This window comes from Scatophagus argus, chromosome 8, assembly GCF_020382885.2.
Source record: "Scatophagus argus isolate fScaArg1 chromosome 8, fScaArg1.pri, whole genome shotgun sequence".
Lineage (NCBI taxonomy): Eukaryota > Metazoa > Chordata > Actinopteri > Scatophagidae > Scatophagus > Scatophagus argus.
The window spans coordinates 3601279-3618167 of record NC_058500.1 but is presented as its reverse complement, the minus strand read 5'-3'; the positions used below and the strand labels follow the sequence as shown (position 1 = coordinate 3618167).

The 16889-nt window shown below is 42.8% G+C and overlaps 1 protein-coding gene across 1 annotated transcript in view; it reads right to left on the bottom strand.

Moving 5' to 3' along the window:
• Positions 1 to 1578: 1578 nt before the first annotated feature.
• LOC124063275 (teashirt homolog 2) overlaps positions 1579 to 16889 on the bottom strand; it is a 40432-nt gene continuing 25121 nt past the window's right edge. The window contains exon 2 of the mRNA XM_046396742.1: positions 1579 to 5337. Coding sequence (XP_046252698.1) covers positions 2303 to 5337 — 3035 coding nt within the window. The 3' untranslated portion in view covers positions 1579 to 2302. The remainder of the gene's footprint in view (positions 5338 to 16889) is intronic.

The following is a 16889-nucleotide window of genomic DNA, read 5'->3' as shown; positions in this document are numbered from 1 at the left end:
TTATTAGAGCAAATTATGGTCAAAGACAACTAATTTCCTTGTGTGTTTGCACTGATGGTAGCATTTTTCTTTGGTTAGCCTTGGCTGAATCTCCACTCAGTTGTGCTGAATCCTCCAAATGCAGCCTATAAGTGCACTGAATAATGATTTGCATCTACATGGTAGGAATTGCTGTCAAAATAAAATGAATTTTTTAAAAATTTCTGTGTTGCGTTATGCCCCCCTTTTGTTTATAAAAAGCAAAGAGTCTCACTTTAAATATCAATCAGTGAACAAAGCCGGTAATATTCTCATCTCCCTTTGTTTCCCGCAGAGCATTCTGCTGCATCTTAAGGACAATGCTTGCTTCAATTCAGAATAAGTTGCTCCTCTAAAACATAATGGCCCTACAGACAAATCAGAGATCCATCGGCGAAGAAAGGCACTAAATAATTTATAGCTTTAATCTGCTCACTGAGGTGTGTGGTCTTTGACAGTAATTATAAATGCAGGGAGAAATTATAGCTGAATACTTTAACTGCATTAGGAGTCATCTGATGAACAACGTGATTGCCTGCTCATTTCCAACAATAGGGGGCAAGTTGGTGTCACAGCATTCAAATCACCACAGTGCCCATGTCCTTTTCCCCATTTACCATCAAATGTCAGTTGGCCGTTATAAAATAGAGATTTGATGGGTGGAGGTAATTGAGGACTTGATCGCTTGAAAAGAGATGAATTGCATAAAATGTTTATGAATTTAGAAGGCAATTATTTTTAATAGCCTTGAAATAATAGAGCTGGAGGAAATATGTTTAATTGTTATGATACCATCTTGCAGCAACAGCAACAGCCGTCACAGGGAAGCAATAAAGTCTGACAAGAAAGATGCCTGCGTGAGGTGTATCTGAAAGTCCGAAGGTAAAGAAGAGAGGGCAGGATGCTGCACAGTGTGAGGACGTCGTCTCCAAAGATTTAAAAACGAGACAGAGGAGGACACTGGGAATTGAAATATGACACTTGTGTTTTATGGTTCCATAAGTTCTGAATATTTTCCTGATAATTTCCTCAGATGTTTGCTGGAAAGAGCCAAGTAATTAGGTATTAATTATAGAGAAAATTGCTTTTTTTTCTTCTTTGAAAGAGAGACTCAGTTTAAACCAAAGTAAATATTAATTCCTCATTCACTCACTATAACTTTGTGTTCCATATATGTTGAATGGTGTATTTGCCCGGAGACACATTTCACCTTTCCTGCACGTTCAGCTGACCTGCTCTGCACTGACTGACACAATCTTTAGGTTTCACTGGAAATTAACTGTAATATCTATGGCTGGAGGTGTTTTCAAGGCCAAACTATCAGTTTTATCCTGGTAAATTTCCTAGGAATTTATCAGCAAATTAACTAATAATTCAATAAAATATTACAGATACTTACATCACATGCAAATCTCACATTGAGTAAAAATTATTTGTGTAATTCTTTGCCCGCTATTTCATCAGTTGGTCAGCGTGCATAACACTGACCTCAGCCATAAGCAGGAACCAAACTCTTCAAGAGAAAATAAAAATTAAAAAAAAAAAAAAAAAAAAAAAAAAGATATACGAGCTGTTATCAAATGTTAACTCTTTATTTGAATAAGTAAAAAAAGGTGCAGGTATCACAGGTATCGTCTGTCTTGCTGTTATCCGCATTGCATGAAACGCACTGTTTGTTTTTTTCTTCTAAAACATATTTACACGTGAGATCTCCTACTTGTTTTTGAGTCATGTACAGAATCCGAGTCTAAACTGGTGATTAAACATTTATTAAAGTGCTTTTTTTTTCTTTCTTCTATCGTTGCAACACAAAACATCTTTACATAGCAATACACTGTACACGTCTGCATGTGTGTTATCGTGTGTCGAGCTACCAGTTTCAACAGCTGCACATTTATGCAGGTGTACTGCATCACAGAAGTTGTAAAGTACAATTAGTTCATTATTTTGTCTTTGAAATACAATTGAAACTTGACATTATCATACAAATAAATAGTAGTCATAGCCAGGGCTATTGCATGCAAACATCAGCAATTATGTTTCTTCAAGCAGTAATACATTTCATTACTGGTGGTGCATTTGAGCAGGGTGCAAAAGTATCTCTTAGTGTTTCCTTATACAATTTCTAACCAGTGTGTCTTTGCTGTACTCCATGAAATGTTTCAAACATCATAATGATGCACACTACACAACGTTAATTGAAAAATGGTTGAAATATCTGACCCGTGTATTAAAATTAAAAAAAAAAACAAACAAACAAAAAAAGTGACAATAATATGAAAAACTACTCCTTGTCCATTTCCACATATTGTGAATGGTTGTCGGGGGATTTGCTGTGAGTTTTACTCAAATGGAGCTTGACTGCGTGATTACTTGCAAATGTCCGACAGCAGAGCTTGCATTTGAACTTTGCGTCAATGTCCTCCTCCGTGACTAGAGCCTCTGTGGCTCTGACGCTGAGGGCCTTCGACAGTTCTGGCTCCTCCACCTTCGTCTGGTGCTCTACTGGCATTTTGCACATGTCTTTGATTTGGAACCCGAGATGGGATTCCAGATGGGAAATGAATGTGGCTGGTGACCTAAACTGGGAAGCGCAGTCATTGCAGTAGAAGACCGGGTGGCCCGTGTCCATATTCTTCAGAAATTTGGTCCCGCCGGTTTTCCGCAGTTGGTATTTTACATTTGCTAACCAATGGCTTATGGTGGTCATGGACAATCCAGTGAACTTGGAGATGTGCATCCGTTCCTGAGGGCCGAGGTCCGAGAGTAAGTATTTTCCCTCAGAGGTCTGAAAGAGGCTGGAGGCAAACTGAGCTTGCAGGATGAGAAGATGGCGAGGATTCCAGTTTGACTGTCTACCTTTACGCTTGTGGACGGAGTACACCTCAGCAGACACGTCCTCAAAGCGCCTGACATCTGATTCCAGTTTCATCGTCGGGATCCTGGATGGTATGGAGGGTTTTGGCGTCGTGGCTTTAGGCAGAACTTTAACCATATCTGCGATGTCAGACAGAGCGTATTTTTGTGGCATCGGTGTGGAAGGCTGTAATAGCGAGGAACTTTGCTTGCTGTGTTTCGTCAGGTCTATTGGTTGGTCGTCACTAACAAACAGAAAGGTGTTATCAGGCCTATTTCTTACAGCGTTTCTGAGCATCAGAGCCGGTTTCTCGCTGCTTCGGTTGATGTCAGCAAAAATAGACTTGGTGTGAGCAGATAGTTTATCCACTCCTGAGTTGTTGGGCTTATTTGCTTTGCCCAGATGATTGTTCAGAACTGACTGCAGTGCACTAAGCGGGTTTATGCCAAGTATAGCCGGCGTGTCACTGAGAGGCTCTGAAGTAGCGCTACGTCCATTGCTGGCAGAGGGACTCGGTGTCTTGCCTCTGTCAGAGAAATCTGGGCTCAGCTTGCCTTTGATCGCTTCACTCCCTTCGTTCACACAGTCTGCATCAAGCTTTGAAGAGGAAGAGGAATCATCCTGACAATCGCTGTCATCATTCTCCACCAGATCAAACTTCATATTCTGACTTTCTTTACCATCGCTAATGCCAACCTTTTCTTTTTTGATGTCCACATTTTGATGCTGTCCCTGGGGAGCCTCAACTCCCACAGCACCGTGGTATAACTTCCCCTTTGGGGCAATCGGTCTCAGCTTGTGGTTAAATGTCTGCTTTAGCTGTGTAGGGGGAGATGCAGAGAGAGGGGCGCTTTTGATGATGCCGGAGAGCTGATAGGCAGCGTGAATGCTCGGATAGGCACTCCAGCTTGGTGTCCCCGTTTGAGCTTTATTGATGGCAGAGGCCACTGTGTTGGCTAAAGATTTAAGAATGTCCCCTCCTCCTCCTGAGTCCTGTTCAAGATCCTCCTCACGAAGATAAGGGTACTTAAAAGCCCCATTGCCCGCCTTTTGATCTTCACTCTCTTGCTTGTCATCTTTAACTTCAGTTTCTTCCACTTTGTCTGATGTGCCTTCCCCCTGGCTGTCCTTCTCACTGCTCCCGGGGGAAGGATTTTTTGGGGACACCTTTTCTCCTTCAGTGTCACTGGCAGCAGGCTCGGCTAAAACCTGGATCTTCTCTATGGCCAGCGGGTCAAGTGCTAACTGTTTACCCTTTTTAGAGGCTGAGTTTGTGACTTTTATGAAGTGTCCAGTCACCATCATATGTGTGGTGAGCTGCTGAAGGGTGTCATGGGAGCTTCCACACTCCATGCATTTAAGAATCTGAGACTTGCACGTCTCAAACTGCCAAGTGTAACTCGCTCCGTTCTGATAGCCATAGCGATTATTGTTGGCATTTGAAACTGTTGCGGCCCGTTGCGGATCAGTGTAGCCAGATACACCAGTAGTAGAGTCAGGGGAGCAAGGTCTGACCGTTTCAAAGGCCCGTTTCTTTGCTGGTGGCAACAATTTGGGTGTGATTACTGGGATTGGCTCTTTTAAAGGCACTTTTTGGTAATGCTTAGTTTTAATCATATGGACACTCAAATCCTGGAGCGAATCAAAAGAGTGGCCACAGAACATGCACTTCAAAACTTTTTGTGCGTCCTCTTTTCCTTCCATGTCTTGCAAATTTCTTTTCCTCGACTTTGAGGACGAAGCAGAGGAATTACTCTGTTTGCTGTGGTTGTTGTCCTGGTAGTGTCCACTCTTGTTCATGTGGACCGTCAGCTCCACAAGAGTGTCATAAGCAGCGCTACAATCCTTACAGCGAAATCGGCTAGCTCCTGTGAACACTGAGCCACAGGGTTTGGTGGTTTGTCTGTACAGATGGACGGAGCTAAAGAGGTTAGGCTTGGACGCAGGCTTTGGCGAGAGCGTCTGCTGCAAGGTCTTAGAGAGCGCATCCTGGTGCCAGTCAAACTCACTCTTGGTGCTTCCGTTGGTGCTGTCACAGTTGGCTTTGCTGGTGTTTTTGCCCATTTTCAAGTCCATTCCTATCCCAGTCCAGTAGGAATCAGAGAGAAAGTTTGCATAGGCTGCCCTCATTTTCTCCAAGCTGCTGCCCGTCTCCTCTTTATGTTTGGAGCTGTGACTTTCATCACCCTGCTGGCTCTCAGGTGGCGAGGAAGTTTTGAAGTCTGAGAGTCTGTCACTGCTGTCGCTGAGGCGTGACTCTAGTTCTGCCTCTTGATTGGAAAGGACACTAATGGGAGAGTTCTGGTTGCTGTAAGTGTTAGTGCTCTTGTTGTCCAGCTCTCTGTCCTCAGACGCTTTCGGGCTGGTCTTCTCAGAGCACTCCTCTTCAGTCTGAGTGTCGTTCTCTCCATCATCCTCAGCAATGGATTCCTGAAGAACAGCATCCTCATCGGGCATGTACACTAGAAAAGGAAGAAAAAAGGGAAATTAATGGCATTAAAACACACTGTGTAACAGCAGCTACATGACATAATTTAGGTACAACATTTAGACATCTCACAAATGGCATCAAGTAAAAGTTTTTTTTATTTTTTTGGTGAGAAGTCACAGAAGCCATTTAAGAGGACATAATGGCGTCTGTTTCGTGCTTCGGGAGGTTGAAGAGTATTCGTGGACATAATGTCTTTACTAACAGACTGCTGCTGGTGTAACAGCACCATGTGATTCACGACAGACCATTGACTTAGTGCTGTGTCCGAGGCTTTTCTGGCCTCAAGTTGAAATGTTTACAACAACCACTGGCCACTGAGTGACAAAAGGAAATTGATTCTTCTGGGGCCTGTTAAGTGTTATTGTAAATGACCTATTCCACAGTGATTATGGATGCCTCAAAACTGCGAAGAAAATGCAAGCCTTCTGTTCTTGATAACACCTCTGCTTCCCTGAAGCTACGTGTGAGGGATGGCTTAACACAAACGCAGACATTTTAATGTCCCACATTCCTCTATCAATAAATTAAAAGACTTGACTGCAAAAGATGAGAAAACATTACTGAGGAAAATGTTTACCCATTTATAGCAAAGTAAAAATAAGTTGCAAATGTGAATGCTGATGAAGATGTTGATCATGCTGGTGGAAAAGCTGATTCAATTATCGGCGTTAAAACTAGAAAATTTAAAAAATCACCGGCAATCTGTCACGTCATTATATTTTTCCTGACAGTCTCATAAACAGCAATTAATTCTTTCATTATTCACCTGTTCATTCTCCAAACTCACAGAGCACAAACATTATTGCTTCAATTAACACATAATTAAACAACAGTATTTCTAATTGACATATTTCCCATCATCCAATTAGTGAAACTCTGACTCAGCACAGAGGGTGTTTCATGTGGCTGCAGGGCCTGCTCCACATCACACGAGCAGAGCTACAGTAGATTAAAGTGCCCTTTCTGACAATAACTATTTCAGATTACTTAAAAATCTAACCATCCGACAAGCCACGCAACAATATCACAACCAGCGCTTGCATATCTTTTGAAGACATCGTGCAATAAATGCAGTTTGTCAACGTTGTCACATATCTGAGATATGTTCCCCCCTCGCAGTCGGGATGGAAAATGTGCATTTTGGGCGAGATGTGGCAGATGTGCTCTGAGTTAAATATGAATAGGACATAACAGCCCTGTCCAGGCACTTATGCATTTCACATGGTTAATATTTCTCTTCTGAATAGAGGGCACTCCGTGTGGGGACGGCTGGAGCCGAGCACTCAGGAGTCCCACACTAGGCGGCCCATAGAATATCTTCCCTTCTTTGCTTTCTGAAAATAAGACTTTTTTTTGTATATCAATATTTCACAAGTGCCTCAAGAGAAACCCTGGAGGTGAATTGCCTGGCAGCTAATGGATGGAGATGGAGATGGGATTCGGACTTTCAAAACAAACAGGGAGAATGGGGCCTCGCGAACAAGAGCCTGCACACACACTCGCGCGCACCCAAGAGCCTTGATCCACCGCAAAAGGGATGTTTTGATTGGCCAACCGAGATCTGTGATGGCCTCCAAAACACCCTTGATGCTAAGGGAGAGAGTTGTCAAGAGCACAGAGGTATGTTTTATTTATAGTCTTATACTGTATAGAGTATTCACAGTGAAGGAGAACACCAATGGCTATGACAAGCTCCTAGCTGATGTCCTCTCCCTTCAAAGTCGTCACTAAAACTGAAGGACTAGTAAGAACGTGAACCAAATGGGGGGAGGTGGCATTTTTCCAGGCCAGTGATGTGGTTTCATTGAAATAGCTCATTCCTAGTACACACCATCGCATAAAAGCTATTTCCTGCATATTTTATGCAGCTTAAAATTCACCAATACATGCACTTGAGCCTCACCTACCCTATTTGTATGATAAATGTGCCTTTCACAAAGAGAGCCTAAGTACTGATTTCCTGGAAATAACCACTTACATGTAGTTATACTAGTTTTAATGTGAATATTTGTGTCTTATCGTGGTATTTGAGGATGGAGCTGGCAGAGATTAACAGCTGCCCTTCCTGCTGTTTTATGCCTTTCTATCACATGCCCTAAGTAGCAGACATCCAGAGGCACCAATTAACCTTCTGGCAGGGATCACTCCAAGATACGCACACGTCTAACTCTGCTCCTCACACCATTTGTAACTGTGCTTTGCCAGCTCTTGGTCCACCACAGTACTGCTGCCATGCCAAGCAGCATTACTCTTCGACACAAGATCAGATTCAAGGACAATGCCACAGCAACAGACACAAGATCATTTTTATAGGCCTGGGCGATGAGACGGTAGCTACATGTATCGGTGATAGACACTTCATCAGTAGCAATAAGAAAACTGCTCCATTCGACAGTTTGAAGGTTTCCCTCAAATGCAATAAATGCAAACTGTAAGGAAAGCAGGCACCAAATACATTCCGGCTCATAAGCAGCTGTGATTGTTTTTATTGTAGATTGCTGCTAAAATGTGGTACTGTAAATCTGTAAATTACAAGTACCTCAAACTTACACGTAGTACTAATGTGAAGTGTGGAGATCTGGCTATGCAAGACGAGCTCACCAGTATGGCAGTTTTTGGTTCAGGGCAAATACGATGAAAGGAACTTAACAGCTGGGCTCAGGTTGTAAAGTTTTGGCCACCACTTGAATTCAGCTACCGGTGACTTTGTTTAGTCATGTCAAAATCATTCTTACACTCTCAGTTTCAATGATATAAAGAAGAATTTTAATTCTAAAACTAAAATGCTTAAAGAAAAAAAGTGCTTACATTCAAAATAAAGGCATTAAGTTCTACTTTTATCTGCTGGTCGTTATTAAAACTTGTCAATAACTATCATTAGCGACTGACTGAAGCATCTGATCATCATTAATGTTTCAGCTGTGTTGCCAAGTCCCCGTCAGGATGACCGAATGAACTGCTGACAAGTTTCATAAAACATCAGTGTTCAAACTGGTGCATCATTGTGTAAACCAAAAGTGAAGAACTGCAGGCACATTCTCAGCCACATTTTTTCAACCTACGAAAAAACAAAAAAAAAGAAACAAAAAAAAGGAAAAGCCTGCTTTGAAAGTGTTGTCTCTGAGGCCAAGCAAGGCAACTCCCAGCCTAACTAGCCTTAGAAAACAAGAGGCTGGCATGCCTCGCCTGAGATTTAGCATGTCATAAACCGCTGTAAAGCCTCCAATCTGTGTCACTACAAATTTATATCTTCAGACAGAGATATGCAAAGGTCAAAAAACCTGAGGTGTCCATCATAAATCAGGCAGCTGAAGTGTTTATAACCTTTATCCGTTAGAACAGACTCTTGGCATAGCGAGGCCTGGATTTACAGAAGCAGCAGTCTGTTGCTAAGCCAAAAGGCTTTTTTCTCCACATCTACAGAAGCCAGCTAACTGCATAGGAAATAGTAGATTACATTTACTGCTACGTTCGTGGAGTCGATTGCTGCTAAAGGTGCTTACACGACAAAATATTTACAACTCAACCTTAGGGATTTAATATCTTCATAGAGCACAATCCCCTCTCCCTTGTGAGTCTATTCAAAATGTGTCAATCGTACGAGAAATGCTGCGAAAGGGCGTCCAGTTTCAGATGTTAACATGCCAGCAGAAACTTTTGTAAATTTGAGAACATCAACATTTATCCCTTGAAAGGTCAACATTTCCTTCATGAGTCTGACACAGAGAGTTAGCAGCCTGAGGAGCTTAGCTAATGGACAGCTGCAATACCCAGCGCAGGACTTTGTGTGAGTATCCGCAGTAAGACTATCTTCAGAGAAGATTGGGTAATTCATAGGTGCCAGTGACAGGTCTGCACGTCTGTGCCACTTTCCCCAGCGCTCTCCGGTTGTCTCAAGCTACAGTTTTTTGCTGCTCGCAAATCAATATCTCTTTTTACTTCTCATTGATTGCCTAGTGGTGGGACCAACCTAAGCAGGACTGTTATGACATTTCTAGATTTCCCCCTGTCCTTGGAACAATCAATTACACGCGCATGGCAATCAAAACCTCTTTGCAAAATGAACCTGCTCCATGACATTTTCATCTCCCGGATTTATGCCACATAGAGGGGGGGGGGGGGGGGGGGGGGTGGGATAGGCTGGAGAAGAAGATGCTAACAACGCAGGTCAGGATCTCTGAAACAGGCTGCTTCAGTGAGCTTCTCCTTCCTGTTTTCACTCACATGTAAGCAATGTGCCCAATTAATTGTGTCTGTTCTTTTAAAAACACTTAGTCACCGTGCTCATCTGTTGTTATAAATAGGTGTGAAAATGTCAGTCAAAAAGTACTCGGTGTACAAAACATAATTCCAAAGTTGCAGAGCTCTTTTTGTGCCTGCAACGTAGGAATGTGTTTATAAAAGTCACGGCGTTGCGATTTCTTCCGTGAGCTATCATTAGAATGAGACGCACATGCCACACGGTTTAATATTTGACAGTGATATCTGACTAACTCAGTGAGCAGTGCACGTCAAGATCAAACAGATACATTGTCAGACATCCTGATGATAGTCTTGATGACACATCTGAAGTTAAGTCTGAACTGAATCACATGAGAAATGGCGGAGAGCTAATTCTGAGCCCCGGAGCCATCTGTAAAGATCTGTAAACACCTCTCTCTTCATTGTTCCCTGTCAGGAAACAGTCTACCCGAGCCCAAGGACACTGCAGAGTAAAGAGAGAACAATCGCACTCAGGCTGCTCCCTTTGACAAAATTTATCTGGAGGTTAATTGATATCACAGAATAAAATAGTTTTTGCAATAGCTTTTACAAAGGAATGTGTCGTTAGCTCCCATCTGACCCATTATTTCATTTCACCTCTTTAAAATGTCTCCAATGATGCCCTGAACAGACTTGGAAATCATGCAGACGCTCTGTAACGGAGTCTATATCATGTTGTATTTAGCATCAGACGGTTACTAACGGTACTGTGGCAGAAATAAAAAGTAAAATCCAGACTAGACAGTGAAAAGCGGGTTTAAAAGCAGCCATGAAGCCCCACAGAGCAGATTGGTTGGATCTTTCTGAGGCTTTCACTACAAAACCAGGAGACGGAAACACTCATGTTAATTTTTGTATGCATGAAGGAGATGTTACTTAAAGCGCATTACTTACTTCACTAAACACAAGCTATTCATGCAGATAAATGCCTTGCTTTCATACACCCTCAACTTTAATATTTAATAGTCTAATATAATCAAATAAAAACTTGCAGCTCAGAAAAGACATGGACAATTTGAGGACAGACTGTGAACACTGCAAACAGCACAATGTGTTCAGATGGACCCGGAGCCAGATTAATATGATAGGATCGCAAATATGACACCATATCCTGCCATCTGGCTGTTCATTTGGGCAAAAATGATCACAATAATTATGGCAATTAATCAAAAATGTTTTCACAACCGGCATTCTGTTAACTAAAAACACAGAGAACTTTGGAATACACAATCAACACACTGAAAAACACACACACAAAAAAACCAGATCCAAAGGCAGTCAGTCACACAGACTTTGAGCCTGTTTCGTTTGACTTATGGGGGTAATTTTTTTACATAATGATACAAATGTGGGCTTTTCTAAAAGTCTGGGCTTGCATGTTGCTCGGATGCTAATCATTATGTTTACTGAGCCACATCAGATCAGACCGTCCTGCCTGAAGCTTCAGGAGCCCCCCCCTCCTCCCACCGCCATGATGTCACCGAGCGACGCTGCTCCTTTTGATGCCTACTAGAAGCTTCTGCTCCGAGACGCATCAGTCGGCCCGCTCCCTAATTGGAAGTGAGCGGCAGGAGAGCACTGCAATCTGCACTCCAGCACCTAAGTCATCACTTTGAACGTGCCACAGCCGCCGCATCACATGCAGTTGCCTGGTGTTGCATCTCACTGAAGGGTCCCCTATCAGCACGGGCAGAAAAACATTAGACATACAACATCCCCATCCTGTCTCACAGACCTTAACCCGGAGCAGCGACACAAAGCCAGGTGGATATTTGCTGTGTGTGTGCAATATGTTATTATATGTTATGTTATGACGATTCTGATGTCTCATTATCATGCAGTCCAGTCTGACAACAACACTAACTAGGAGCTCAGTAATAAACATGTGATAGATCTGCCACCTCTCTGAGGGCTCCAGCAAGAACTCAACACTCACCATCAGTTTCATAAAGGCAGGATTTGTGGCAGCTGGACTGGACTGAATAACAGTGTGTGTGTGTGTGTGTGTGTGTGTGTGTGTGTGTGTGTGTGTGTGTGTGTGCCTAATAAAGTGGCCAGGGGGTGATTCTTGTGGTTTAATTTGTCAGATTTTCAAAGTAAATAATGAACTTGGTTGCACTGTTTCATACTATTTCTACTTGATTTCCAATACCTTTTAATGTTGTACTTTTTAAACTACATTTACTTGACCCAGTTACACATTAGGATTACATTTAAAACATGTGATATTATTAAATGATTCATTGTTACAGTTTATGTTCGGTTAAAATTGATATCATCTCACCAAATCATAATAATAAAACAGGGACATCTAATACGTCTTTTACTCCAGTGAGGACTTATTATGGAGTACTTCTGCGTTACTTTTACTTAAGTAAATGACCAAATACCTCTTACACCACCACAAAACTGTGAGCACCAAACAAAATTCCTCTCTACTGAGGAGGCAGTAAATAAATCCCAAACTATCTGCATGGCTGGGCGCCACTAGAGATAAGTGAGAAAACATTTTTTTTCTTCTTCTTCTTCTTCTTCTTCTTCTCTTTCTTTTTTTTTTTTTTTTGTTGCAATTTGGGAGAACAAACACTTTGAATTACTGGATTCTGAACAAGCTGTACGTACTCCGTTTTGTGTAAGCAGCTGAATATATAAAGTACACAGCAGCATGACTGTCGCCTACTTGTCCTCTTCTGCTAACAAGGACAGGTAAATATAAACAATTTGGTGACCATGTAGGATACGGTTACAAGTGGAGAGGCTTAAAGACCTCAGTGTATATTTGTCAGATTATAGATGATCTTTTGTGGCCCGACTGATACAAAGTTCCAGTTGGCGGAGCAGAAGCAGGGGAGGCTTCAGCTCCACTGTATTTTCCACTAGCGGGAGGGGAGCAGCCCTTCGCCGCTCTGTCACTTGGTTTCTGAAGAGCCCGTGACACGGCTCTCCAGGAGCGACATGATGAGGTCTGATGGTTCCTTTCTGCAGAATAGCAGTTTACCCCTCATTCACCCTTATCAGAGAGTGAGCCCATCATCTTACAGCATGCCACTCAAACCGCTCCGCATATTGGAGCTGACCAGTCGAGCAAACAGGGCGGTACTAATAAAAGACCATCTTGCGTTGGTTCAAATTTCCCTGATTGAATGTCAGTCAGGAATGTTTGCGTGGCAGCAGGGAGGAAAGTGGGCCATCGTTTAAAGGACCGCTGCCTTGCACACATAAGGCCTTTGTTCTAGTTTTATGAGATACTGAATGAAAGGTATGACGGCCTGCACTCGCCTGACGTGCTGTTTGTTTTTCATGCCCACTAGCCCGACTAAATAAAGAGCTTTTCAATTCCAATTCAATCACTGTCTGTTGTTTTGTAAACATTTGCTTCCTCTGTTTTATTTTGCATTTGGGGGGGGGAGACGAGATCCAGAACTTAATTATTATTAATATTAAACTGGTAATTTATTTCCTTGTGATCTCGTGTGTTATTTCACGATTCGATATTAAAGCATCACAAAAAAGCAGCCAGCAGCAAGTCTTCTTCACTCGCCGCTCCACCGGGCCGAACTCCATTTAGTCCTCCCCCAGGAGACGTATATACAGAACATACAGTTCCTGCATCATAAACTTTGCATGAACCCTAAACACTGGCCCTCCCAAACAACAACAGCCCTCCATCAAGGTCAGGCCTTGATGAATCTGACAGTGCAGCTGGAAGAGACTGTGTGTATTCTATTAAAACAATCTGCATTTCGCTAACTCTTCCCGCCTGCACTGTCCCTGTATGGATCTTTCATTAGACTCTGGATGGGCTCCAGCCAAAGCTTTCCTTGTACAAGCAGTTTTATGCAGTTTTCAGCAAAGGGAGGCATTTTTTTTTTACATTCCAAGTTCATTAATAGTAGATTGCCACTTTTTCCCTTCATTAAATACAATGAGGCTACGGAGTGGATTTGCAGCTGAAGCGTGGCACTGTCAGTTTCTAGTGGGACCAAAGGCTGCTTCATGGCAAGCATAAAGGGAGAGAAGCGAGCCCGCCAAAACCTGGAGCTCTGTGGGACAAGACGAGCAACAGTAAGAGAGGCAGAAATTCTTCAAAACAGCCCTGCTCCCTCCTATTCAGATTCATTTTAATGGCAAATTTGTTGTCAAGTGTCCTCCACAAAATGATTAGGGCCCGCTGTTTTCTGAAAAGTGCAAACTTTTGGATTTGCCTGGTGCGCATTGTCACTTTGACAGCCCATTCTGAGAACAATGGCTGCCCAAATAGTGAAATGTGTTGGCACCCAATAGTTGAAAGTTTCCCCTCAAAACAGGCTTTCTGCTGTTTGTGGGTATTCTGCTGTGTTGATATCTAGATGTTGATTAGAATAAAAAAAGGACTCAGTGAATTGGGCTCCCCAGAGCAGGCACATCAAGCATTGTAAGAGATTGACAGTCACTCCATTGAGCCAATTATTTCTGTTCATAAGACCTGTTTCTATAAAAACTGGTTAAAGACTGCAGTCATTGTTGGAGTGTCTGAATTAAACTACTGGTAGAATTTACAGAACACCAACAGCATTTAATGGCAGCACTGCCCACTTAGTGCTGCTTTTACTACATAGAATAATTACTGACATAATATTACTTCCATTAACTGTTAGGCAGCCATTCTCAGAAAGAATGAAACACTGTGAACATAGTCTAACCATGGTATATCCTCGAGTCACCCAAAATAAAAGAAACACGACAAAACCAGATGCGGCGCCCTGCACGTGTGGGATATATGTTCATTAATACCACACTGCAAACATATCAAAGCTGTTCAAATATTTCCACTGGAAAAGTCAGTGCAACAAAAATATTTTCTCTGTGCTCTATCCTCATTTAGCCTACGAGTCAGCGGCGTGACATTTGTAAGGTGCTCAGCTGTAATGGAGGAGGAGTGGGTGCCGACTGCAAGACGAGTGCAGAGCCTTTTTATTCATTGCATGGGAGAAAGTGGTTAATTTATTGAAAAGAAGGTAGGCGGACGAAGCAGCGGAACGGAACTGATACCCTGCGTGGCTGTAGGTTGTGCACCGAGGGGGAGGAGGAGGAGGAGGAGGAGGAGGTGGAGGAGAGAATGGGGAGGGGGGGACAGGAGGGGGAGGAAAAAAAAGGAGGTTGAGGGAGGCGGAGACCAGAGCGACAGAGGAACGGTTAATGGAAATGAGTGACAGGCTTTCAGAATGATTTACAACGGGTGGCGCTGCGGCAGAGCCGGCGCTTGATGGATGATCCTGAAAGACGGAGACGAACCATAAATCATGTCTTTGAATCATTGACAGAGATAAAGGAGGGGGAGAAAAAGCAATGGCATTGACGTTCATTCTTCCAATAATGTACATTGACGAGTTACACTACGGAGCCTTAATTAAAAAGTGAACACGGGTCTTCTCCCTCTCTCAACTCCCCCACCTCCTCACCCCCGCCGGATACGCTCCTCCATCCCTCTCTTCTTCTCTATTGCGATATCAATGGTAATTAAAGATGCAGCATCCCCGGCCCCTGTCCCATAGCCACTTCCTCCAGCTTCCCACAGCAGCCAGATTAGATAAGTGCTCTGCTAAAAGATAATGTCACCCCTCAACAATATCAGTGTGGGTCTGGCCCATTTGTTTCTACATCTGTAAACACACACATGCATAAACTGTGATGAGAGGGAGATGGGGAGAGGGAGGCAAGCTTTATTTCTTTATAGGAGAAAACAAATAGGATTCATGGGGTTGTGTGCACACGAATGGGCAAAAACTAAACACGAACATTAAAAATGTAGCATGAGAGGATATGGGATATTTTTTCTCGCTTGAATAGGGAAAAAAAACAAAACAAAACACAGAATCATCCTTCCCACCTAAAAATTGTGTTGTTCTGTCTTGAGTGCAGATGGCACTTTGATAAACAGGAGGAGCCCTGTAGGAGCAGAGAGCCTGCATGAGTGGCATCGCACATCAGCTGAGCGCCCTTAAAGTGCATACAATAGAGCAATGAGGTGAAAGTAATCCTAAACATCTGTCTTGTGTGTCCTACACGCACAGGCTGTTTGTTCAAGTTCTAGGAAAGACATTAGCAAGAGGGGAGAGACATGAGAGAGAGAGGGGAGGATATATCAATTCATGCACTAGTTCTCCGAAGGGATTAAGCAGGGCCTCTGTTGTCTGTCCTCTCACTGCTCTGGCAACACAAAATGGAGAAGACTGCCCTACTAATGCAAACACCCGCTTTCATGACATACTGTAGCATGTGTTTAAAAGAATACTTAAAAAAACAGAGTGCAGTATATCCCCATGATTGCTTTTAATTATTCAAACATTATATATATTATATATATATATATATTATATATATATATATGTTTATGGGGTTTCTGTAGAAATGACAGCACCATGCAAAGCTGCTACTAATAAGGGCTACATATTGGCAAGAATCTGGAGGTACGACACGTGTTGGGGTTACAATTACATTTTATTTTGATGTACTGCAATTTTGGAAACAAGGCCACAAACTGTTTGGTTTGATACAGGTTTCAGCTGTTGTTGTTAAAAGTCATGAATTTATTATTTAGACCTGGATACGACTGCGCCACTCAGCCTTTCTTATAGTTTTTCCCCCAGTGGCCAATCGTGGTATTGCAGCAAAAAATTCCACCAATATAAATAAATGAAATCTGTGATAAAAGTGATGACAGGGCACCCTGAACTGCAAATAAGTTCAATCATGACTCCTTTTTTAGATACATGGAGGCTTTAAAACTTTCCTCCATCCGGGAAAAGTGTTCTAAAAATCTCCACACAATGCGAAGGGACTTTCAATCAGCAGTGTTTTTTAGAATCAGTACCGTATGACAAAACATAACATTACGATACTCAAGTGTATCATCGCGAGTAAAAAAAGCGATTATTTGTGTTGGAGAGCCGGTTCCAGTTTCCTGAGGCCTCGCGGCAGCCAGCTCCGCCCCCCCACATGTGAGAAAGGACGGGTGACGACAGCAGGGCCGGTGCACCGTCCTGCCTGACGGACACGCAGGCAGACCAGGGGCAGTCGGTCAGCCCACCGCGTATGGGGACATTCATGCACAGAAACTGAAAGACACACAAAGCCGTCGCTCTCTCCATCCCTCTCCTGCTGTGAGAAGACATTTTGGCAAGCTAAAATGGAAATGAATACACAATGGTCATCTTGCATTGAAAAGCTGTGGCCATAATATTGGTCAGGCAAAAAGGCTGCCCTGCCCAGTGTGTGTGT